Source organism: Pseudonaja textilis, chromosome 7, assembly GCF_049901715.1.
Source record: "Pseudonaja textilis isolate UNSWEBS1 chromosome 7, rPseTex1.2, whole genome shotgun sequence".
In the NCBI taxonomy this organism is placed as follows: Eukaryota; Metazoa; Chordata; class Lepidosauria; order Squamata; family Elapidae; genus Pseudonaja; species Pseudonaja textilis.
The window spans coordinates 58,243,238-58,269,297 of NC_141996.1; the positions used below are offsets into that span (position 1 = coordinate 58,243,238).

General features: G+C 41.8%; 1 protein-coding gene across 9 annotated transcripts in view; it reads left to right on the forward strand.

The window, feature by feature from the left end:
• The window catches only part of BCOR (BCL6 corepressor), a 94,523-nt gene that overhangs the window by 19,140 nt on the left and 49,323 nt on the right, over window positions 1-26,060 (forward strand). For 6 of the 9 annotated variants that reach the window (XM_087937740.1, XM_087937744.1, XM_087937738.1 and 3 more), the window contains exons 2-3: window positions 23,579-23,710; window positions 24,872-24,950. In XM_087937740.1, the coding sequence (XP_087793866.1) occupies window positions 23,625-23,710; window positions 24,872-24,950 (165 nt within the window). In that variant the 5' untranslated portion in view covers window positions 23,579-23,624. Of the gene's footprint in view, window positions 1-9,869; window positions 10,104-23,578; window positions 23,711-24,871; window positions 24,951-26,060 lie in introns of those variants that run through there. The other 3 variants (XM_087937739.1, XM_087937745.1, XM_087937741.1) reach the window with 2 other exon arrangements.

The window sequence follows — 26,060 nt, forward strand, 5'->3', positions numbered from 1 at the left end:
TTGAGGACCAGTAGCAGCGGCCAAGCGGGAAGTGGTTGTGCAGCGCAGCTCTCCTTCCTTGCTTCATTCTCTCCTCCGCCCAGGTTGCCGCTCGCAACCGCCACTAGCGGTGAAACGTCTCATCCGGCACAAAAAGCCTATGGCTTCTTGGGGCCCCGAGGTCGGAGTACGACCTTGTCAGTGTGTCTGGCTGAGACTGAACCCAGGAGAGACGAGGCTAACACAGCTGGGCGTGACGGGGACGGGCTGGATGGCAGACCTGCCCGGGCTTTTCCGGGAGGAAAGGTCCTAGCGCGGGCGGAGCGAGTGGGCGGACGGTCGCCTTCTGCGTGGAAGGAAAGCTTTTAATTTTTTTATTTAAAAAAAGCGCTCCTAGATTGACAGGGAAGGTTCATGGAATGATGGATCAGCTGACACAAACAGCTCCTTAGGTTTTCGGGCGAGAAACGAAAAGGGGGCTCCTTGTTTTGAGTAAACCAGCTGCAAAGGAGATGCTAAAGCGACCGAGGCAGACACAATGCTGCTGTTGTTGGCTTGATCTCTAACTGGGGATTGTTAGTCTGGATTTAACTATGTGCTATGGGGAGGCGGGCGAAAGAAGGGGGGGCGCGAAGGCTGTTTACAACTAGTGCAAATAATGTGACAGCTGTTGGGAGCGCGAGCAGCCAGCGCCTCTTCGGCTTTTACACAAAGCTCTCACTATGGCGAGAGGGAGGAGGGAGAGAGGAAGCTAAATGGGGGGTGGCGGCAGGGGACGACAGCTTCGTTCCGGTTCTTGCAGAGAGCATACCCGACAAAGGCGGCGTCCTCTTCCTGCTTCTTTAGGGCAGGCTCAACAGATTTGAAAGGTTCCTTGGAAGTCTTGGTGGGATGTTTTTTTCTTCTTTTTATCCGGGGATGGGGGAAGGGAGAAAAAAACCATCTCCCTTCTTTGCCTGAGAAACTTGCAGAATAGGTTGAGAAGAAAATGCACAGGAATTCTGTGAACCTTACTCCCCAGTTACCTGTGTTTTAGGACAGACTATTTAAATTATTGGGAAATGTCTTCTTACATTGTATTATTTTAAATTTTTGTCTGCAAGTTATTGGGCACCTACATGTTGCTTAATTTTACAAAAATCTACATATTAACATGTTTTAGTTTAACTGAAGATTGATTCACACATGCATATACATCCTAGCTTATATCATCACTGGGGAATATTAATTTAATGTGTAAACTGATTCCACTGAGAGGTTTTGTGAGTCCTATATTCTCGGAGTTCTTTTTGACTGTAGTGCTGGAATTGTTTGATCTTACAATTAAACATAAGACATAAAGAGTTCTTGGGCAAACTAATGGGATTTTGTTGCTTGAGAGATTATTATCACCCACAGTAACCCCAGTTGAAAGTTGTTCTTGCCCATTGGAGAGTTAAGAATGTGGGCTAGTTCCTGACTGGAATCAAAACACAACTTAACTAGCCCCCTTTGGGATTATTCTTTATCCTGTATAACCTGTATAAATGCTTGAACTAGAATCTGTAAGATCTTATTTTTTCACTTTACAAATAATTCATAATAAAATTATATCCAATTAATAAAATTTGCTTTTTATGTAACTCAGTTTCAATTTTTAAGATTTCTAAAACTGTCTAGTGACTTTTCAATAATATAAAACCTAAGTCATACATGAGATTACATGATACTTACATATAATATGTAAGACAACAAAACAATCTGAAAATATTAAAAGGAAAACTTGAGAAAATAAGAGTCTCTGGCCCTTAGTGGATGCCAGAGATTAAAAATGCCAGGGGAATATTACCCATCTTAAAATACACCATGGCTGAGGAGGCAAACGTATCTTAAGGGCTTGTTCCCATATACAAAGTCTATGATGAAAGTTATGGATTAGGGATCTATTCCCCAAATTGCTGAACTTCAGTGTGAATGGGCCAATGGGAAACATGGAAGTTGATGTCCACGGTCATCCAGAGATCCACAAGCTTTTATGCAAAATACTTTGCATACTGTTTTTCACAACTCCATTAAATACATTTGATCAGAAAAAGTGTAAATGTCTGCCTACCTTCATTCAAGAGGTAGGTAGATGGGTATTTTCTCTGCAAATTGGCTGGAGAAAAAAAAACTTTTCTCTTCTGTTCTAGTCCCTATAAGCAGGATTCAGTCCTGGAAATCCTGGATCGCCAGTTTCTTTATTTAGCAGCAGATGCCAGAGCAACTAGCTCTTACTAATTCACATATCAGGGAATTAATTGCCACATCAAATGAAGTATCTTGTATAAATAACAACAAAGAACATTAAAAAAATCTCATCTGACTCTGCTTAAATGGGTGTATTAAGGGAGAAATTGATGTATGAAAACCAGCTAAAAGTAAATTTCTATATTCTTGCAGGATTAAGGGTTTTTTTTATTCCAGGCCAAGAGCCTGTTATAAACCAGCTCCAACTTCAAACATATCCTTAAGTTAAACATAAATGGCCTTTACTTGAAAGTAGAACACCAAGAGTAAAACTCAACCAAGAGGCCTGGGTCTAAGGCAATGATTCTATTGAATAAATTCTTAAGTATTTAGTCTGATTGTGGAGGGTGATTGGGAAGTCCACATTTAAGCATCACTTTTGTTCATAGTGGGATGAAACTTCCTCAGACAATCAAAATTGCCTAACTTTCATGGAAGAAAATTACTGTATTAAGCCTTACAAAAATGAAGGAACCAAGAAATCAATGCATAATGTTTGTGTGTATGTACAAGATAAGAATTCCAAACAGAAATACATGAGTGCACAATAAGGATAGAACATTTTTGCAGTATTTATCTAATTATCTTGCATGGTTTTTAAATATTAAATTATGAAGTTCTGAAATAAAATAGGTTGCTATTCTCACTATTTTATGCTACAATAGAACCAGTTTCACAATAGCATTCATAATGTGCTACTAAAAACACTTTGGTGTACAATTATTCATTTTTATTAATATAAATATATAAAGGGTAAGACTTCATTTTGTAAAGTTCACATGATTTCCTCCAATGTAACCTATTTGTAATTTTTTTTACGAAAAATTGTTGAAGTAAAAATAGTAGAGATTTTGATAAAACTCTTATTCCCAGTAAGATTTGCTAGTTTCCTCCAAACTTTTTACAACATGTTTATTTGATAATTATTTTCAATCATTTTAGTAAGAGAAAAATGCTGTTGGTAATTTGTTATAAACCAGATTCAAACTTAGCTACATTTACAAGGGAGAATGTTTTGCTAAATTCAGTAAAGTAAATATGCAGAGGATCGGTTTGCACTATACTCCAAATTAAAGCATAGACTTGGTCCTGCCTGGATGAATTGAGAACCTAACTATTGTTTTTAGAGCAAGACTGAAGCAGAAAAAGAAAATTAACTCACAGCTTGCATTTTACTCTGGTGCCAGCTTTGGAACTAATAGCCTTGGAATCATGTGAAAACTAGCAAACCATTTACCACATGCATTCCTTCATCTTATCAGTTTTCATTATTTGTGCCTTTTCTGTCTGATCTAAGGTTTACCAGGTGATTTGATCAACATTTTAGGCTTTTCTATAATATTTTAAAGGGCCTGCACAAAGTAGCTAAATGACAGTGCATTACAATTACACCTGGCTTTCTTTCTCTGGACTTGGAAGCTAAGAGGATTGGGCCTGACTACTACCTGGATGGGAGATTAGCAGGCAGTTCCACTGTTGGAGTAAGACTGAGGGGTCCCAAATCATACTAGAAGAAGGCAATTGTATGCCGCTTCTATGCTTTTGCCAGGAATACCACACACATTTGTCACAAAGCCACCAGGAGTCCAGATTGACCCAAAGAAGACTTTTTTATTTTAGAATAGGGCCTTAAAATCTGGCCATGCCAGTAAACCTCACTTCTTTCTGTCTTGATAAAATATGAAGTAAAACCTTATCTGAGAAATGGTTTTGTAAGGATGACAATGATGTGAAGTATAAATCTGAAAAAGATTTTGACTGAAATACAATTTGATGCCCAACAATATAATTGTATGTCTTTTTTGAGCCCACTAACTTACTCCTCCATAATATATAACTATTGTAGAAATGCAATTCTTCAAATCTATCCTGCCTATATTAAACTTTGATTAACATTCTGTATCATTACATATATTCTTTTCAGAATCAATACTATATTTCACATAAGTATATGCTTAAGAAAAATGTAAAAGTATTCCATTTTGCTTTATTCCAAGCTACACTTTGCTTTGACTCAGTAAGACTGAAGTTTGTTGTCTAGAATGACCCTTTGATTGCACATGAACAAAAAACTCTTAGCTTTGGTCCAATGGCAGCTGAGCAAATTGGAATAGTTTCATTCCTTTTTGTAATTGGAATTAATTAGGTCCCATTTGGGAACCTCTCTCAATGCAGATCTATTCCTTGCTTATATGTAGTGAAAAAAAATATTTAGTTGCAGGCATAATATTTTTATGGAGACAGTAAAACTGAATCAGGTTGAGAGCAGGATGGATAGGGGTGGTTATGGTATTCAAGTTAAAAAGTGGTTGAAAAAGCTGTTTGTTAACCTGAATAAGGAGAGGCTTGATGTACAGTAGTCTTTAAACATTTGTTACACAAATATTAGTTGTTCTTCTGATGTTCTAGAGGATAAAATTGTATAAATAAGGATCTTTTAGGGAAGCAAATTTTGATTAAATGTTGGAGGAACTATTAACGGTGAGAGGTATTTGGCAGTAAGTAAAAACTCTCTCATGGTAGTGGGTTCTGTTTCACTGGAGGTGAAATACTGAATAAAGCTGAATTTGTTTATGATGTCATAGTAGTATGTCTGCAGCCAGTAAGGCTAAATTCTATTAGAAGTAGGTGTCTTGGCATATTGTAGAAGTTTTAGATCTATAGCTTTCAAAACCATGGTCCTATAACAAATTCATAGGTTATACAATTATCTCAACTGGAAGAGATATCACACTACAAGTGAATGCATATCTTTAGATCAGAGGTGTGAAACTCACATCATCAAGGCATGTCATGACATATCCGGACTTTCCCCCCCTTTGCTAAACCAGGCGTGGGTGTGGCCATGACACATCCGGCCCATGGGCCGGAATTTTGACAGCCCTACTTTAGACAGTATGCGGTACTTCTTGCCTTGGTGCTTGAAGAGGAAGTACTATTTCTTCCAGCATTAAAATCCAAGAACTCTTGCCATATGTATTACTTGGGACCTTACTTTGGAAGCCTTGTGCACGTGCATTTACTTGCCTTATTTCTCTTATGTCTGAAACCATAGTATGGGGAGAGGGAAGAATTTTTTGTGATGTTCATGACATTGAAATCTCTCTTATATAAATGAGAGACTTTATAACAATATTTAAATAAAAGATGCTACCTTTGTATATATGGCAATGACTTGTAAGGGGCCACAATGTCAAAAGTAACTGAATGTGATTAAAAGGAAACTCATATTTCACTGAACCTCTATTCTGGCTTCCCTAGGTGGCTCTGCATTTGAATTACAGATGTGGGAAATGCAAAAATGATGGAGATTTGAATTAACAGGAAACCTGTTTTTAACTGAGTTAATTGCTCTTAAAGAGCTTGAAATTAACGGAATAGGCTTTGGGGCTGCACACCTAATAGTGCCTCTGCAGGAAATAAACTTCACTGAAATCAAGGAAGCTTACTTCTGAAAAGCACACGTGGGACCAAAAAGATAAATCATATGAATAATAGCATTTTATTTTGGCTTGTAGAATCAGTCTTTTCAAACAAATTTCATTTGGCTTGCAATTTGAATCTTTTATTGGGCAAGAGTTGTTAATTGTTTAAGTGGGACTCACATTTGTACATAGAATTTATAACTGTCATAGCTTATGTGTTAGCCTCTGGCTTCCTTGCAAAAAGCGTTTTTGGTAGAAGATCCCTCCAGCAGTTCAGAGCAATAAATTGGATTTTAAAATGAGGTCTGCCATTTTTTTTAGGAATATTGTGACACTACCTTTGTCTTGGAGCAAAGGTGCAAGATAAGCATAACTGGCTCACCAAAATATTGGCAAATCTTGTCTGTGTTTCCACAATTCTCTTAAAAGTCACCCAGCATTTTAATTATTTCCCCAGGATTACGCTGCTGCCTCTGATAGTGGATTGCCGTTGGTTTTTTAGTTTGGTCTTAAGGAAAAAGAGCTAATGCAAATTAGAGGAAAATAATTTTCTTTCAATGATATGCAATGTATTAGTCACTTGTTATCGTGCTTGGAGGCAAACCTCATTTGCGCCTCTGCCAACTTGCTCACATGTGCTCAAAGCTGTTCTGGGCGTTTTAACCTTGGCAGTATTGAGTCCTAGTCCCAGGGATCAAGAGCCAGTAATTAAGGCTCTAAACAGCAACAAAAACTTCATAGCCGCCCATCTGCAATGTTGCTACTCTGCCCAATCTCATTCCCCTCCCCCCTGTGAGGCTGACTTCAACATGGCAAAAATGGCTTTGCTGAGACTCTTGGGGATGCCGAGGGCTGATTTTAACACAGAGAGAGAAGAAATCTTATGCTGCACCATAAAGTTTTACTTGCAAAGTCTGAGCTCTGCTCCAGGCCCGGTCCTGTTGTCCAGGGGCTGTCACTTCTAGTTTATAAAAAAGGCAGACTGTTCAGGTCGCCTATTGAGGCTGCTTTAGCAAGGCTCAGCACACTAACTACTAAAATGGAAGCCCATTGTAAGACAAGAGGCTGGAGTTCCATCCTAAGTCACAGAAGAGACCCTCCCCCTGTTTAAGGCTATGAGTAGCCACTGTCACCCCAATCAGGTTTATATCTACTTAGATACTTTAAGAGTTCTGGCAGAGTTTAATGGAGTGACCACTTCTTGAGAAGACAAGCGTGGATGTGAGAGAAAATTAAAGGAGTAATAGGAAAATTCTCTTTGATTTGCTCTTTTAAGGTAGAAGCTACAGATTTCATATTAAACCAGGAAAAGATTCCCTATTCAGTGGCTTGCAGGTTACCATGTGGTTCCGTTTCTGATATTTAAGGCTGATGCGCTCCTGGATTTAAATACACAAATATTAGGGATTATTTTCAAACAAATAATGGAGCGTTCCAATGGGAGAGGGCAGCCAAAGATTCATCTGCAACCTTTCTCTCCCCCTCCCCCCAATGATGCAGGTAATTTCGATACGGAGAATTGGCGTAAAACCGGGCTTCCCCATCAGGAGCAAGGGGCCTTCAGCTTAAGTGCTTTTCAAGAAGCGACAATCATTCCGTGTTGCCTCCCCCTCCCGCCTCAGTTAAAACCGTCTCTATTTGCGAGTGCTTAAACTCCCGGACCAATCTGGTGGCGGGAGGGAAGGTGGAGGCGATGGGGCCGACGACGCAGGCAAAGGCAGGCAGACGGGCCTGAGGGGGAAGCAAGAGGATTTAAGGCTAGTTAAGCTCAGCAGAGCGTTCGACAGCGAACCAACCAAGCTGAATCTCTCGCTGCTGGCGGCGCGCCGGCCATTTGCTGAATAATGAGAAGCGGCTTCTTTTCCCCTCCCGAGGGATTCGCCTTCACGCAGAGTTCTCTCGGAGGTGGCGGCTGAGTGTGTGTCTGCCGGGGAAAAGGGAGTGGGAGGCGCTGTGCTCCCAATCAATCAGGCCCTTCAATGCTGTTGCTTCGTAAATGAGGAAACCACAGGTACTGTCAACCACAATTAAGCAAAATCAACTCGCCCGTGATTCAATATCTACTGGCTTCTCCGGTGAACACGGGAGGCGCTCCAGCCCTCCAGGAACGTACAGTTCGGTTATCGGCCCAACACTCCGTAATGCGGTGCAAGCGAATTGAGGCAGCCGTGGATCCAGAAGAACGACAATGAACTCTTGAATCTTGAGGGTGCGCTGCTAAATGGGAAAAGGAACCAGCGTGTTCGACCTTGGTGAACACTAGGTGCTTACAGAAGCCAGGGTGTAGATCACTCCAGCCTGCTTTCAGTGCTCCTAAGCCGTGGGTCTATTTATATAGCATGTGGGTTCTTCTTAAACCGAACTTCCTTATTATGCCTGTGAATTAAGTTTAAAAAAACCCGGAACATTCTTACCAAACTATAAATGTGCACATCGAATCCCTCTACCCGAATACCTAGTTCTTGGGTCCTAGTGGGCTGTTACGGAGTCCAACATCCACCATGGATTTTTCTGGCCTTCCAGGAATAGCGAGAGCAAAGGAGCATTGTGGCGGGGGCGGGGGAAATCCGCCTCAGGCCGACTCTGGAAAAATGAACGCTTGGCTTCCGTCTGGGCCTAAGAGGCCTTCAAAAGGTTAATGGGGTTGTGGCTGCAGTCGACAGCGGAAGCCAGCGCGGCCTCTTCCGCGTTTTCCCCAAGCTCTGGTTTGGCCGACCCAAAAAGAGAAATGTTTGCTTAATTACCTGATGGGTCTATTCACGCCAAGCAGATTGGCTCGGTGGATGCATCGCTCCCTGCGCTAGCGCAATCTCCGCTGTTGATACTGTTCCTCCTCTTTCGCCACTACTAAGACTGTCGCTGCCTGCTTGTTTCTGAAAGCAGCAGCACCTTCGCCCCTGATCCTGCATTTGTCTAAAATGGCGTGCCTGGTCAGGGAGACCAAGACAAAAATATCTAACGGGGTGTTTAAATCAGGTGGGAGCTAAGGGAAAGGCCAAGGATTTGTTCTTATCCAGACGGAAGTGAGCGTCTTCCATCGCTGGGTTGCACTCCATTGCTCTAAGGTTGCCCAGAAAGAGCGAGCATCGTATGCTCTCTTGCTTTGCTCCGGTCCAGGAACGGTTGTTGGGAACTGATTTTTCCCACAGAATGTTTCAGTGGTAATGGGGGGGAAATTGTTTTGTTCGAGCTCTGGGAATTCTACCTTAAAACTAAAATTTTAGGATAGAAAGGATTGCTTCTGTACTCTTATCCTCCGCATATAGGGAGGAGGAGGTAGAGCAAGAGATACGAGATCGCCGTGCCGTAATCCCTCTTCAAGCAGCAGTTTCAAAGGGCCATTTTTTGTGATCGTGTTAAAGGCGATTCACTTTCTGAGCTTCTGACTGAGCACCCTTCCCAAGAGGGCAGTCCCCTTGAAATGGTAACTGCCTGCCCTGCCTGCCCTGCCAGTCTCCCTTCACACATGCATTAGTCCTGTGGAGGAAATATACTGCGCAGGCTGACATTTGGGGAGGGCGCTGTTTCTCCATTCTTGAAGCCTCTGGCAGAAATGAGGTGAGAAAGACGGGCAGAAAGGTTATTTGAAGGCTCACAGCCATTTTACCTTTCCCTTATTGACGGCCTCCCCTCCCTCCATTTCTCTCCGCATCACTTATTCACAAGTTTTGCTGGCAAATGGCGTCAAAAGGCAGAAAGCATACCGCTTTCTTCACGATTAGGGAAATATGAAACTGGAAAAAACGAGGCGAGACGCTGGTGCTGCGGATGCGGTCTAAAGCTCAGTGTGTAATAGAGGCAACCACAGAAAGGATTGGGTGGCGCTAATGAGAAAGTAGAATTGTTGAGCTGCCGATTGTGCCCCCACTCTCGGGGAAACAAAACGAAGGCTAGACCCTCGATTTCTTTCAAAGCAGGGACTTCCCGAGTCTACTGACACAGCAGGAAAGCCCCCTGGCCGCAGATGCCATATTTTTCAAACACCGCTGCTTCCTCTTGCCACACTAAAACAGCGCTCTTCGATTTGCAAGGAGTTACGCTCCAGCTCCTAAAACTCAGCTTTTCCCGTGCCTAAAGCTGCAAGAGCGACGCTTCCTCCTTCCTCTACTCTCATGTGTGTCAGGACTTGAATCGCTTGCTTAATACCGGCGTCTGTCCCGTCAATGCACAGTCGCCCCGACGAACAGCATTGTGGTTACTGGAAAGTCCGGATCTCTTCTTTGTACGTGACAATCTTGGGAGCCTCGAGGGAACCGAAAGAGATCGCAGAGAAGAGGAAGTGTAATACTCCTCCCGCCTCCCGACATTTGACCGGGCGTGCTATTTTGCCAAACTAAGCAGCTTTCTGCAGAGCTCCGATACGTATTTTTACTTCGTCAGAACTTGCAGGCGCCCTGTGCTCAGTTTTATGGTCAGACATCTCGGCTAAAGGTCAGTTTTTGCTCCCGCCCCATCCGTGCAGCAGTCACTTCGTTTCCCATCTCGCCGCCTCGCAAACGGCTCTGTGTTTATTACGTTCTTCTTTTGCCTCCGCGAACAACTCTGTATTCAAATGTATGCAACCGCATTTATTAAGCATTCAGTAATTGCTAGCAAAAGAACGAATATGCCTACGACATTCGAGTAGCTTCTGTATACACTAGGGATTAACACACTACGGAAGAACTTGGTCGCACTAACTGCACAGCTTATAAGAAAACTCCTTATAAGTATGCATATTCGATCCGAATCGGTTTGCTATAAGATATAGAGCGTTTTCACCTACACATAGGTTAACTGATGGGCTTCATTTAGTATAAGCCGGTGTGGCACACTAGTTATGGAATCGGACTAGGCCCTGATTGAATCGCAAGTTCACTGGAAGTTTTGGGGCCAGCCACAAAAAAACAGAGGAAAGTGTAGCATCTACCCACTTTGCGCCTCTGGAGGAAAAATGAAATATATGTACTCGTGTAATAAGGTAACGCAACGTGTGAACTAAGCCAAGTGTGTATCGCGACTTCACAATTTCCCAGTCTAATTTATCTCGTATAGATTACTATAGTTTGAGAAAAGGCCATTAGAATTTTAATTTGGATGTGCTTATCTAGTCACTCCTAAAAGTTTATGACCGGTGCATGTAATGGTTTCGGCTAAGAGTTCAAAAGCATCACGGAGACTGGGCACTTCTATAGCTCACTTGACTCTTCGCCTTCTGAGAGAGCACGCACCATTTTACGGGCGATTCTTCTCTGGCTTGCTTCGGAGAAAACTGAAAGCTGCTATGAGGCGTGTGCCGGTCAAAGCTTTCTTTTTGGGGGGAAGGTCTTACGTGCTTCGCTCGGCTCCCGCTATTACTCGCCGACACTAACCATAGCTGTAGCTCGCTAGAGCCGCCTGCAGTTCAGCTGATGGCAGCTGTGGTTTATGCAGTGGAAACTGGCGGGCCGCCAAGAGGAGCTGGAGGTGGAAAGAGTAAAGGCGCCAAAAGGGAACTCGGTGCATTCTCTCTCCTTCCTGACTCACTACGGCTGTCCGAGCCCCGATGGGGCTTCCTTGTGGATTTTGGTTTCACCTTTGCAATGCACTCGCTAGTAATAAAGGCATCCTAGCCAGGAGGATCGCGGGAAAGCGTAGGCGATCGGGGAGGGAGACGAGAGACGCTTGGCACGCTGAATGGCTTCCCCTGACCCCTCCCCTCCTTCCTAGGAGGCGAGAGCAAAGCTCCGCCGCGGCTTCTTTTGGCCGTAGGCATCAGGTTTTTCTAGTTTGTGAAGGCAGGAGCGTGCCTGAAAAACTTTGCTTCTGCGCCCGCAGCCGCTGGCGTCAGAAGCTGCCAAAAGTCTGTTGTCGTTGCGAGGGAGATGCAAACGTTCCCCTTTTGAAGAAAGAGCGGGGAGGGGAAGATCAAACGGCCAAGTCAGGCTCTGCGTGTACTCGTTTGTCTGCCTCACAGCGGCGCGGACTTGCGGCGGCCAATGGTGCCCGGAGAACTGGGTGTTCAGCCAGAGAGGCCAAGCGCCGAGATTCTTTTTTTTTTCTTTTTTCTTTTCGTGTCTGCCCTGTAACCTGAGCGCGGTTGACTGGAGGGGGAAGGGAGATTAGGCTGGGCGAGAATCGAGAAGCAGGTTGCCGCTTGCATTTCTTTATGCATTTATTGCACGCCACTCCCTTCGCAGCGAAACCCCCTCCTGCAAATTGGCGTTCTAGCTCCGTCAGGGAGATACCTCTGGGAAGGAATTTCTGTAGCTTACGCGGCGGTTAGAGCCTGACTTTTGCCTCTTGGGTCACCTCGTCGCTCAGCAAGGGATCGGGCAAGCCAGCGCGGACAGTTCTTAAGGAGGTGCGGCGCGGTTCCTTTCTTTTCGCGGCGGCGGCGGCGGCGGCGGCAGCTTTGAGCTTCTAGCGCCGAATGAACCTGAACCTGTTAGTGCTATTCCTTCAGCAGTACCGGGCAGCTCAAGTAGCGCAGCCCAGCATGCGCGAGTTGCAGCTAAGTAGCCGGATGCTTTCCACACCATTAAATATGGGAAGGTGGTGAGCACGTTTAAAAGTTTTCTGTAATCTCCTCCCAAGTCTTTGCCCCCCATTTCTTTTTCAAATTCACTGATATACTATATATTACTGTGCCATCAAAGAGAACTGTTGTGGAATAATATTGAGTTAGGTTTGAATTGCTGGAGATGCTTGGACTAGTTCCTGCTATTTTCTAGGGCAAGATTTTTCAGAAGTGTTTTGCCCTTGCCTGCTTCCTGGGGTTGAGAGAGAGTGACTGGCAGAGAGTAAACCGGTGACTTCTGACTAGGGCAGGATTAAACCAGAATCCTGGTTTCTAGCCTGATGCCTTAATTACCACTACAATCTAGCTCTAGAAAACTTTAGGGGCTTGGCCTTGCAGTTGCCGGGAATCTAACCTGACTGAGAGTGTGTTCACCCAGAAACACACATGAACGTATATTGTAATTGGGACAAATTTAATCCATTTCTGATTGAATTCTTCAAATGTGTTTGACTTCCATAATTCTTAGTTAGAAGGTCTGGCTGACAAGTGGGTCTTAAAACCAATAGAAACTACCTAAATTTAAGGTCGAGCCAAATAAACCAAGAGTTTCTAATATTTAACCACATGCACTACTTTTAAACATAACTTTGAAATAAATTTATTTTGAAACAGTAAATGAAAATGCTACCCAACTAACTTCCCTGAAAACTTAGTTATGCAAAGTAATCAGGGCTGATCTGTAGCCTAAACATTTCTACTTACATTTTCAATTTTTATTAGCATAGGTCCATCTCCTGACATCACTCTTGAGGCTCCCTACTACCTAAGATCAATTCAGTTCTAAAAAAGCCTGCTTTTATCTACCAGTGTTTAAGAATCAATTTAACCTAATGTGATTGGACAAGTTTCTGATAAATGGTGAGAATAGTTATTTAGGTTTAAATTAGAGATTGAATGTCAGCAAGAAAGTGATTTCACTATGGCTTTAGTCACCAATTATAAATGTTCCTGTTGTAGTGAGTAATGGACTGCTTTATTTAGAAAAAGCTCTTTATCTAAAAATCACACATCAGGGACACAAGCAGCATTTACTCCCTCCTCTTACTGCCCCCCCCCTACAAGGAAAGGCTTAAGGATGGGAATCTGAAGAGTTAAAGTCTGTTGCTTGTTGCAATGAAATTATGGCTGGCAGTGGCGCCGCTGTTTGTTCAACAGACCTCCACTTTTAAACAGTTCAAAAAAAGTTCATCAGGGCGGTGGTGATTATAAATAACGTATGTATGTATCCAACTGCAAAGCATGACCCTGAAAACGAGCAAGAACTAGCAAACTTGTCATCCCACCCACCTAAAACGAACACACACTGATCATAGTGCTTGGCTTCATTTTGCACAATCCCCAAGAACTGGCTCAGCCACCCCACACACCCCAAACAATTTCTGATCCTGAAAAATGTTCACTCCTAATTCAGTGGCTTCATTTCACTCACTGGCATGCAGCTGTGCTGCTCAAAGAGCTGTCTGTGCAGGGCCTCTCTCTGCCAACTCCTCCGCTTGAGGCAGTTTTGCAGAATAGAATAGCAGAGAGATGTTTGTCTTGCAGTAGATAGCAAAATACTTTTCTTTTTCTCTGTGCTTTCTTAATATTCCTTTCTTTTCTTAAGATTATTGCAGTGTTATGGAAGGTAAACTATCATACCTACACTGATTATTATTGTACGGTTTACTTAGAGTTTTCATGCATTTCTAAAATTAAGGGTTCTTAGAAGTGAGTGTTCCCATTCATTGGAACTTCCAAAACAGCATATTTGGGGATTTCATTCTTAGAGTGACTTTTGTTTTTGTTGTTCCAAAATATGAACATCTTAACCAGGCAGGCATGGTAGCTGATAGCAGTAATGCATTATTAGCAAAAATATCAAAAGCTCAATAAGTAGGCTTCCTGCCATGTTTTATTTTCAGAAAGGGGAGGGAGAATGAGTGGTGCTCTTCCCTCCTAACACACAACCTTCTCTATTTGGATTTTGTGTCCACTCCATTCCTTATAGATGAGGCAGCACACTGGGCCACTACTAACTATGTAAAACTTTAAATCACTCTCTCCAGGCAGTGGCTGCTCTGTTTGAAAACATTAAGAGCTGTACATCTGGAAAACGGTAAATCTGTTCAGCAAGCCCATCTTTCCAGAGGAATAACTCCTTTTGAATGATAGCACAATAATTTCTTCTAGCCACTATGGTAATAGTGGAAGGGATTGGGGAGGGAAATGAGGAAAGGAAGGATATGATTTGGTTTCCTGCTCTAGCGATTTGGGAGCTAGTTACTCTGGAAGATATTAGGGGAGCATGTCATTTCATTAAAATCAATTTGTTCTGTGCATTGGATTTTGTGACTCTGTTACATCTAAACTAATAACTGGACACAAGGAACATATATTTTCAGTATTTGTTTTTGTGTGGCACAGTTGTTAGAAGTGCAATATTGCAGGCTAATTCTGCTGACTGCCAGGGGTGCGATCCTTGCTGGCTCAAGGTTTGGCTCAGCCTCTTCCATCCTTCCGAGATTGGTAAAATGAGAACACAGAAGGCTGTAAAGCACTGAAGTTTAAGTGCTATTGTTATATCTAAAACACTTTACTTCCAATTAATCCCATATGGACTCAATGCCATGGACTCTCTCATGCATATATAGGATTGTACACGTAGTGTGTAATATAAGGCATCACTAACTCATTGGTGTTTCCCTGCATTTTTCTTTCTTTTCTGATGAGAGGAAAACCTGAAGGAGTATCCTGTTAACCCAGCATCTAACAGCAGGATGTAGGCTGAACTTCAATCAAAATAATCGACTGAGCCTCCAAAGAACAATTAAAATCTGGCACTGGAATAAATCATGCGTTGGGATAATCGGGTTAATAAAATGCAGCTTGTCCTGACACTTCACTCATGCAGCAAAGTAGAATTTAATGCTGGTGGAGATAGCTTGTTCTAGAAGGAATAAAGACAAGCAAAGTTGTTCTGTTCTGGACACAAAAATCTGGTTGCTTTTCAGCTGACTTCTCTGTTGTACACAGCACTGATCCTTTTGGACTACTAATGCTTTTCCAGTGAGCCCACTAATGATTTCTTTCCCTGGAGTGAACAGGTGTCAATGAATTACTGAAAGCACTCAAAGCAACAGCAGCTCAAAAACAACTCCAATGGTGAAAGCCACTAGGGTTTGGTTACTTAATCAAATCAAGAGTGAGGAGTTTACTAACTATTTTTAACACCTTTCTGGACTGATATGCAAATTCTTACTCCAGGAAAATTAAAATGGTACCATTTAAAAATTAGAACCTCCTCTTTATGACAGTCCAACTTTCCTATCCCATAGCTCCTTCAGCTTTTTCTTCAAGATTGGGATCTTAGAAACTTTCTTTAAAATAGAAACAGACATGCTGTTTGTTATTAGTGTTGAATAGGATTTCTGTCTGAGAAATAAATGTTCAAAGATTCATCTCATTCTGCTTCCATACCTGGGCATCTCTTTAGACTCAGTTTAATGATTTATTTCGTTTTTGAGTGGCTAATTTCCTTTGTAGATTATCTGACAAATTGAACATATCTTGACTTCAACAAAACATTTCACAGAGAACCCAAAGGTGTTTTTTCAAGAAACAACTGGACTTTCTAGTTTTTCTTTGAAGACATTTCGCTTCTCATCCAAGAAGTTTCTTTAGAAAGTCCAGTTGCCTCTTAAAAAAGCATCTTTGGGACAACCGTGACCTGGATGACTGAGAATCTCCACAGACATCTAGTGATTTCACAGAGAAGGCCATAACATTCTGATTGGCAACATGTTAAATTATGAGCTGGATGGCAAGTCTGTTAGGTGGATCAACAATTAATTTAAAAATGATACTCAAAAAGTGTTTCCTTAACAAGTTAAAAGTAAGTATTAACTTAGGTGTCATAAAGTGCAGTTCTGACTGGTTTTCTTCAACATTTTTTTCTTAATGAGATGGTTGAAGATTTCAGATTTGTAGATGACACTGAACTGTATAGCTAATGCTGCTGGAGACAGAAAAAAAATCTTAATGGGTTAAAGAAATGGGCTAAAAGGAACAAAAAGAAATTAAATCAAGATATATGTGAAATATTTCAATTAGATAAAAATAAAGGTTAGAAAGGAGGACATCAAGCTTAATAATAAATGGCACTCTCTCCCTTGGCTCATCTTTGTTAGAGACAAATTGTATTGGCTTGTTGGTAATAGTACGGAACTAATTTTTCATGTTAACCTATTCCAGGAATATTCTCTTTAAATGTTCGCCTAGTTTATATTCCTGGAAATTTCTGGTGATCTGCCATCCAGGTAATAACCTGATCCAATTCTGTTTAATTTTTGAGTTCAGCCAAGGTCAGCTTGGTGTTGCCATCTGTCTTGAATTATATATGGGAAGCTGAGATATTGGAATTGTACCTGATTGCAAAGTAAATATGAGTTAGCAGTGTGACATATTTACTAAGAAGGCAAATGCAGATTTACACTACATCAATAAAAGTGTAGCATCCAAATCACAGGAAGTAGTTTTGCATTACATTAGTTGGACACCATGTTACATTCTGGACATGGCACTGGGCCCGGTTCTAGGTGTCACACAAAGAATCAGAAACTTGTTCTGAGAAGAGAAAGATGCTGAAGCAGGGTAGGATTCAAAATTTTTAACCATCAGTTCTGTGGGTGTGGCTTAATTTGTGGGCGTGGCTTGGTGGTCATGTGACTGGCTGGTGTGGCTTGGTCGCATGACTGGGTGGGAGGGGCTTGGTGATCACATGACTGGGTGGGAGGGGCCACGTGGCCATGTGACTGGTCTTCGCTTAATGGCCAGTTGCTTAGCAAGTGTTCTAATTTATGACGGACCTCCCCAGAGCTACTTGACCTGTTTTTGGAGTTTTGACAGCCGTGCATGCACACGTGCGCGCGCACACACACTTCTAACCCTGCTATTCTATGATTTTGTAAGGATTTCCTGCTGGAGCAGGCAGTTGGACTAGATGACCTCCAAGTTCCCTTCCAGGCCAGCCCTAGATTGCTGTGGTGTTTCAAAGAGTCTTCTGAAGCCAGGGTTTGTGTCCTTTCTTCCTCTCCTTTTTTTCTCTCTCCCTCCCTCCCTCCTTCCATGTATCTATCCATCCATATATCTCATTCACTTTCTCCTCCCTCTCTTTTTCTTTCTGTCTCTTCCATCCCCCTCTTTTCTTGTAGCTTCCTTCTCTCTTTCTCTCTCTCTCTGTTTCCCTCCCTTTCTCTTTCTCTCTCTTTCTCTCTCTCTCTTTCCCTCCCCCTCTCGCTCTCCCTTCCCTTCCTTCCCTCTCCTAAAGCTAGGAGACCCACTTGAAAAACACACACACACATACACACTTCCAACGGTTCTTCCTGGGCAGTCTCCCAGAGTCCCAGGGACCGGGTGCGATTATCCGTTCATACCCGGTGCCGCTTTGCCCAGAAAAGCCGGCAGGCAAGGTTCTGGGTCCAACAAAGGGGCCATGGGTGGGACTTCCTTCCCTCTTTTGGGGAAAGGAAAGGACTGGGAACTTCAAGGTAGGTGTGCACCACAGCCTCGTCCACCCTGCCGGCAGCTCTGGGCTAGGCAGTGGTTTGGCTTTCCTGACCACCTGCAAAACTTACCTTCCTCCTATGGCTGGTGGCAGAGGGAAAGGTGAGCCAGCCAGGGCAGAGCCGTTACCACTCGGATCCCCTCCAGCCTGCATCTCGTTCCCTGCTTGGATTCTCCACAGGTGCTGGGGGTACAGGAGGCGACCAGAAAGCACGAGGCTACCTCACCCACATCTCCCCTCTGTCAGCTGCTCCTCCCTCGCTGGGCTGAGTGTTTTAGCTGAGTGCGGGCCGCCGCTGTGAGGATGGTGCAAGCTCCATGGGCTGGAAGGGAAGGCTGACGGGGAAGGAAGATCCGCTCTGACAAGGCTTGACTTGCACCATTCTCACAGCGGCTGCCCGCACTCAGCCAAAGCGTGCAGGTTGGCAAGTGACAGAGGGAAGGGGTGGCAGGCAAAGGGGTGATGAGGGTGTCATAGCATCATGCTCCCTGGTTGCCCCACCCCCGCCCCTAGCAGGCAAGGCCCAGCAGCTGCAGAGAATCCAGGCGGGGGTGAGATGCAGGCTGCTGAGGACCCAAGCTGTGATGGGTCAGCCCTGGCTCGCCTTCCTCTCTGCCACCAGCAAGCCAGGCAAGCTGGAGGCTGGGGACTGGGGGGGGGGGGGGGCGAAGCTTGCCAGGCTGTGAGCGTTGAGGGTGGCATGGCGGTGGTGGTGGCCTAGGGCCATCCTGGAACTGCAATCAGGAGACGACTGGGGCTTGCAGAGCTTCACTTACCTAGGGAGATCACAGGTTAGATGGTGGAAGGAGACAGCGATGGTTGGCAGGGAGGCGGGTGGGCGAAGACAGACTGCAGGCAGCGATGGCTTATGATAAGGCCGGGCGAGGGAAGAATGCAATCAGCGATTGTCGTGCATGTGCGATAAGGACTGACTGGACAGGGAGTGTAGAAGCAGATGGAGAGGGGCGGGGCCAGCCAGGGGCCCGATTTACCAGTTCTCTGAACTACTGAGAATCATAACAACCGGTTCTACTGGTTCAAAGTGGTAAAATCCCACCCCTGTGCTGAAGGGACTAGAAGATAAATCTTACAAAGACAGATGAGGGCAATTAAGGGGTCAGGGGTCTCCAATCCCTGGTCCATGGATTGATACCAGCTGTGGCATGCCAGAAACTGGGCTACACAAACAAGCAAAGCCCTCAATTCGTGGGATGCAGACTGCAAAACCACACCCTGTCCAGTCCACAGAAAAAACACTCTCCATGGAAGTGGTCTCTGATGCACAAAAGGTTGGGATGTGCTGTTTTAGATTTTAGAAAATATGACTGAAGAGATGTCATACATAATTTTGTTGGACTGCAGGGTGTGGCACAAAGATATTATGGAAAAGTATATTTAGGCGGAATATTGGGAAAAGCTTTGCGGCCGTAAAAGTGTTTAGTGGAGCCAACTGTCATTGGAGATGCTGAACACTGCTTCTGGTATATTCAACCAGATTCTGGACAGCCATCTGCAGGGATGCTTTAGTTTGGATTCTTGCATTGAGCAGAATTTTGAAAACTCCGAATGGCTCCTTTCAATGCTGTGTGCTATGAAATGTATTGGGTTTTGAAGTACAGGACTCTTGATTTCTGTTTGGATTTCAAGATTCCCAGAAATTTGCTACAAAGTGCATAAGAGACAACAATAAGGACTGTGTTGATTTCAGGGGGGGGAGGGATCCTGGACTTTCATGAATTCTGATAAGAGTGATTTGTTGCACTAGTTTCTTTATGATTTCTTATGTGACCCTTTATGTGACTGAGGCTTAAAATATATGAAAAAGAATTATATTAATAAGATTAGTAAATCTTATATCTTGTAAAGAGCTATCCAGGCCTAACCCATTTAAGACAAGGTAAGCAACATACATGGGTGATCAAATATTAGATATAGTCCCTGTTCACAGATAATCAGAGTTGGAAGGGACCTTGTAGGTCATCTAGTCCAACCCTCCTGCCTAAGCAGGAGACCCTACACCATTTCAGACAAATGGCAGTCCAATCTCTTGAAAGTCTCAAGTGATGACACTCCCACAACTTCCGAGGACAAGCTGTTCCATTGATTGATTATTCTCACTGTCAGAAAGTTTCTCCGTATTTCCAGGTTAAATCTCTCCTTATTCAATTTCCATCCATTATTTCTTGTTTGGCCTACAGTTGCTTTAGAAAATAGCTTGACCCCTTCCTCTCTATGGCAGCCCCTCAAATATTGGAACACTGCTATCATGTCTCCCCTGGTCCTTCTGTTCACTAGACTAGCCATGCCCAATTCCTGTAACCATTCTTATGTTTTAGTCTCCAGTCCCCTAATCATTCTTGTTGCTCTTCTGTGCACTTTTTCTAGAACCTCAACATCTTTTTTTATAGTGTGGTGACCAAAACTGGATGCAGGTGTGGTCTGACTAAGGATTTATAGAGTGGTATTAGTACCTCACTTGATCTTGATTGTATCCCTTGATTAATGCAACTTAGGATTGCATTAGCTTGTTTGGCTGCTGCTGCACACTTCTGGCTCATATTTAGCTGGTTGTCCACTAAGACTCCAAGATCCCTCTCATAGTTACTGCTATTGAGCCTGATTTCACCCAATCTATATGTGTACTTTTGGGTTTTCTTGCCTAAGTGTAGGACTTTACTTTTCTCTACATTGAATTTCATTTTGTTAGATAGGACCCAGTGTTCTAGTCTGTCAAGATCCATCTGGATCTTGAGCCTATCTTCTTGGGTGTTAGCTATTCCTGCCAGTTTAGTATCATCTGCAAATTTGGTAAGTTCCCTAGCTTAGTATCATCTGCAAATTTGGTAAATTCCCTTCTATTCCCTCATCTAAGTCATTAATGAAGATATTGAAGAGTACTGGGCCTAAGACAGAACCTTATGGCTCCCCACTGCTTACTTCTCACCATGTAGACTTAGACCCACTAAGGACTACTCATTGAGTACAGTTTGTCAGCCAGTTGAGAATCCATCTGGTGGTGGTGCTATCTATCCCACTTTTTTCTAGCTTACCAAGAAATAGTATAATATGATCTGAAGATTAAGAACATTAACACCTATATTTTTTCATATTAAAACTGCTTTCTGATTCCTTTGGACATTTTTAGTACTGCTTCCCACTGTATAAAGATTGGACCTATTAAATCACTCTTTCCCTTATACCACCTGATTTCCAGATAGTGCCCATGGAGTTTTCTGAATCTTTGGGTGAGCAGATGTCTTGGTTGCTTTCTGGAATGGCTTTAGATAGGATTGCATCTGAATGACTTTTGTTGTGATTCTGTTGGACCCCTTGGGTTTTTGGAGGAGTGTCAGTACATGAAGGGTCAGACACACAGAGCTGAAGAAATAAGAAATAAGAACGAGTCTAAATATTTGCATGAGCTTATATTATGACCAACATGGTAGTGATAAGGGCAGCAAAATGTAATTATTTTCCCACTCTTATCATATTTGCAGAATGCCATCCAGTGCCCTCTTTTAAGAATCTGTTAATTTGTTTGTGGCTGGAGAGCCATGATAAACATTATGTTGTGAGGAATATGCTAGGCATCTGACACTTGGATTCATTCAGTGGACTCTGGTTGGACATGTTCTGGGGAACTGACTGAACAGGAGCCCTGCTCTATTATCTGGAGAGGAGTTTAAACCTGCGAGTCTCAAGGAAGTGGACAGAGTCCATCAGAATCTTAGCACTGCTATGTATTGGTCACTTGTTTCTTCTGGTTATCAAGACCTATCAAAGATAATCTGGACCTTCTTCAATAAGGCTTTTTTTAATAATACAGCTGAGCATAATACGGACAGGGCATTGATTGACCTTGTGGAATGTCTCTGTCAAGTTTGAAATAGAAATAGTACAACTTCCCTAGTCTGATCTGTCAATGATATTTAAAACCTTTAATCATAGTATTGTTATGGACAATCTCCACGAAATGGAAATGAGGTCATGATGGTTCTCTTCCTTTGCTCTGGTTCTAATCGGTGTTAGTAGGTGAGGAAACACCTAGTTTGAAACCTTTACTGTATAAGGGCTGTCCAGAGGGCTTAATACTTTTCCTGCTTCTACTCAACAGCTATGTAACAGTGTTAGATGACATTCATCCATCAGTAAGTGATCAACCATCATTGGTATGTGGATGACATGCAACTTTATACTTTGATCCATGGCCAGGCAGTTAATGTTGTGGAGATCTATAAAGTGTCTGGAGTCTATAAAGACTGGAATGGGATTGAATGGGTTTGGTTTCAAGAACTTTCCAGTTACAGAAATTTAATTCTTCATAGGATTACATTTCCCCAGCAGAGGTGGTATTCAGTAGGTTCTGACCACTTCTGGAGAACCGGTAGCAGAAATTTTGAGTAGTTTGGAGAACCCGCAATCTCTGACTGGAGTGTCCTTCCTCTGCCACACCCAGAGAACTGGTAGTAAAAAAAATTGAATCCCACCACTGTTCCCCAGGTAAAATTTGTACATACTTGGGGAATTCTCATTTTCCCTCAATCTATGTTCAGTGAACTAGGTGGCAGTTGCAGCCATGAACACTTTTTCAAAAATCCAATTTATGCACTAATTACATTGTTTCCTGGATCAGGAAGTCCTTTTCATAGTCACTTCAAATTTGGACCATTGAAGTGCATTTTACACTTTACCCTTGAAAATTACTGAAAGTGACAACTGACAGTTGTATGAGTAGTTATGGGAACTTCTGTTTTGTCCATTCAGGATCTTTGCTTTGTGAACTGATGTCCTGGTCTTCCTAGTACAATTGAAGGTTGTGTTTTAGACCTGCTTACCTATAGTACCATCTTTCTCCTGTTGTTTTTCCCCAACCACAAAGATTTGGTAAAGTGGCATGTTTCAGGCCCCAGCATTATAGGAGGCATGCCTTCTCTGTAAGTATTCTTATCTTGTGGAACATTGTTCCCTCGAAATCTCCATAGCCCTAACCCTACTGTGAATTGATAAAATTCTGAAAACCTGGCTCTTTCAGAAGGCCTTAGAATAGGGTAATGATCTGCTTCCTAACTGTGTATTGATGTTATAGTTGTGGTTGACTTTGGTTCAACCTTTCTCCAATGTGTTGAAGTATTGTTTTCTTGGTTCTAGTTTCTTTTTATTATTTGTATTCTGTTTTAAATGCCAACATATTCTGGTGATTGAAGCAGCATATTAGATAGATAGATAGATAATAGATTTCTGCTAGAACTATTCATTTAATGTTTTATGGTTTTACTGCTTGGCAGTGTAGTAGATCGATCTCTCAGCTATGTTGGACTACAATTTCTAACATCTTTAGTTAGCTGAGCTAGGAATACATGCAATAAATGATACAACTAATTAGTTAGTTGGATTCCCTTTGATGACATATTCATTCTAAATCCTAGTTCCATTATAATTTCAAAGTAATATTGTAGAAGAATGAAATAGGTATACTTTGTTGGACTATTAAATGGTTGTTTCTTTCCTGAGTACAAGTCAGGTATATTTTACTCATAAAAATAGAATGGTTTCAGTTTTCTAAATTTGAATGAAACTTTTAAAAGTGTTAGATTTATCAACAGTATGGAATAAATCTTAATTCTCAGAAAGTATATGAAGAGAAAATATCTATAATTTTCTTCAGTGCAGTGTGTGTGTGTATGTGTGTGTGTGTGAACTATTGGTATTTATCAATCCTGCATTCAGAGTTAATTCTCAAAAAAGTCTGGTGATTCTGCTGTTATATTTGCATTCTCTTCTAGGCCAATTTTCTACATTCCATATGTTCTTGTTTTTAAATAGACTGTAAACACTTGTGAAGAAAGAGTCTCTTCTAAGTGACGACGTCATGCTTTCTGCAACTCCCCTGTATGGCAATGTTCATAGCTGGATGAGCAGCGAGAGAGTCCGCATGTGTGGAATTAATGAAGACAGGTAAATATGTATCAGAAATCTTAAATTACACTATTATTATTACTATTATTTTCTGTTACCACAGCAGAGAACATTCCATTCATCTGCCCATTTTACAAATAAAAGTTTCAGAATAAGTTTTATGGGAAACTTGATAAAACGATTGTAAATACAATATTTGTATTTAATGTTACAGCATTGTTCTGTTGAGGAGCGTATTTCCTCAATGGTTTTCTGATTGGAAGTGCACATAGTAGCTGATGACAGCTATTCTCTTCTTGACGCCCCACTTTTTTCTCTTTCTGAAACCCACTTTGCTAGTACTCTGGAGTGACATGACAACAATTATTACCTGATGTCTCTCCTAGGGGTTATGCTAAAGGCTATAGACTGCTAATCTTGCTGAAGATATATAGCTTTTTTCTTTTTAAAGTGATATGGAAAGAAAGAAAGAAAAAGAAAGAAAGAAAGAAAAAGAAAGCAGATGAGGACTTTTGGCATTACATTATCAAGGCACTAGTAAAAGGACACATATAAAATTGTATTAAAGTATTTGGCCAGCTCTGTTTTGCTACAATATTTGATAAAAACGATAAAAATGAGTTTTCCTTTATCTTATATATTGATAATGTCACTTTAAATATTATAGATTAGAATTGGCTCTTCTGGGTAATGATGAAACTTTCCTTCTGCTATATGTCAGCAATTGTGTCCCTGGGATTTGAAAGTTGGCACCAAGGAGCGTTTTTATTGGCATTTTCTATGATAACAAGTCCCTGGGCTGCAGCACTGCTAAGGCACAGATGTGTGGCTTCTTCTTTGTCACTGAACAGCTCATTTTTTGTATAATATTAGGAGGGTGTGATAATTTTTTACTTCCTTCATTTTTCAAAAAAGATAGACCAACCTGAGATGTTAACTAGGAAGGTTATTGTATGTCTATAAAGAAACACTATACTTCATTTTATAGACTTTTGAAACTGAATGAATGCCTATAGATGTTATTCTCATGCTCCTTTAATGCTCCACTGCACTCTTTTGCCTATAATTTGGAATGCTGTGTATCCATAATATGCACAAATGCATTTTAATATAAGTTTAATAGGAAAAAGTAGTCATATCAAGATATAAGATTTCATAATTTTATTTCTAAACCTGTTTTTAAACATTCCTTTAAAACAGAAAAATCCCTGTAAATGATGGCGATGTCTTGAAAAGCAGGCTGGAGTTAAGGGAAGAAAATCACCTGAACCACAGTGTGGTAAGAAACAGATAATACAGATTAAAGATACAATTGTTGTTGTTAACCTATTACATATTGTTTCATTTACAGATAATTAATTACAGTTGGAAGTGATGAAGCATATTCAAATGTGGTATTTAGACATTAAGTCTCTCTTTTTTTGTGGCACGAAGAAGGCTTTATGGTAAAACTTTCCCATGCTATATTTTGTTTAGAATGAGTCCTAAGGCCTCTTATTCTATGATGTACAGTAGTTCCAAATAATATTACAGTTACCCATCCCACACTTAAGAATTATGTGATTGACAATTGTACAAGTGTCTATATTAACTCTTACTATAGTCTAAGTGCTTTGAGAGTGCCTAGCTAGCTTCCTCTTCCTCAAGGAAAAAAAAAGAGTCCAGCCTTTTGAAAAAGCACCTTTGATAAAACTATGACCTGGATGACTGAAAATCTCCACAGACAACAGGTTACATCCTATTTGGAATCTGCAAGCTTTGAAGTTATAATTATATGCTACTTTATAGTTATTTACTTAGAGTAAATCCTATTAAGTTCATGGGACTTTTAGTCAAGTGTTTGTATAAAGTTGGAATTTATGCTAATTGGTAAGGAGAATTTTTAAAAGTATTATTTGGATATTTTCTCTCATCTCTTACTTTAGATATGTATATCAGTACATTGACACTTATTCTATAATAATCCCCCTTAAAAAGGACTATATATGATAAAGATATGACTATTGAAATATATTTCTTTTTATGAATGTGTCATTTAAGTAGGAACATTTTTGAGAGATTATTGTTGAAAGGTAGTATGCTTGCTAAGTAGAAAAGGATCTGGATCAGAGGTGGTATTCAGCAGGTTCTGAACAATGGAAAACTGGTAGCGGAAATTTTGAATATTTTGGAGAACCGGTAGCAGAAATTTTGAGTAGTTTAGAATACCACCTCTGACTGGCCCCACCCCATCTATTTTCTGCCTCCTTCCCCTGGAGTGGGGTGGGAATGGAGATTTTACAGTATCCTTCCCCTGCCACGCCCACCAAGCCACTCCCATAGAACTGGTAGTAAATTTTTTTGAATCCCACCACTGATCTGGATGCCTGTCAAGTTATTCTTAATTTTT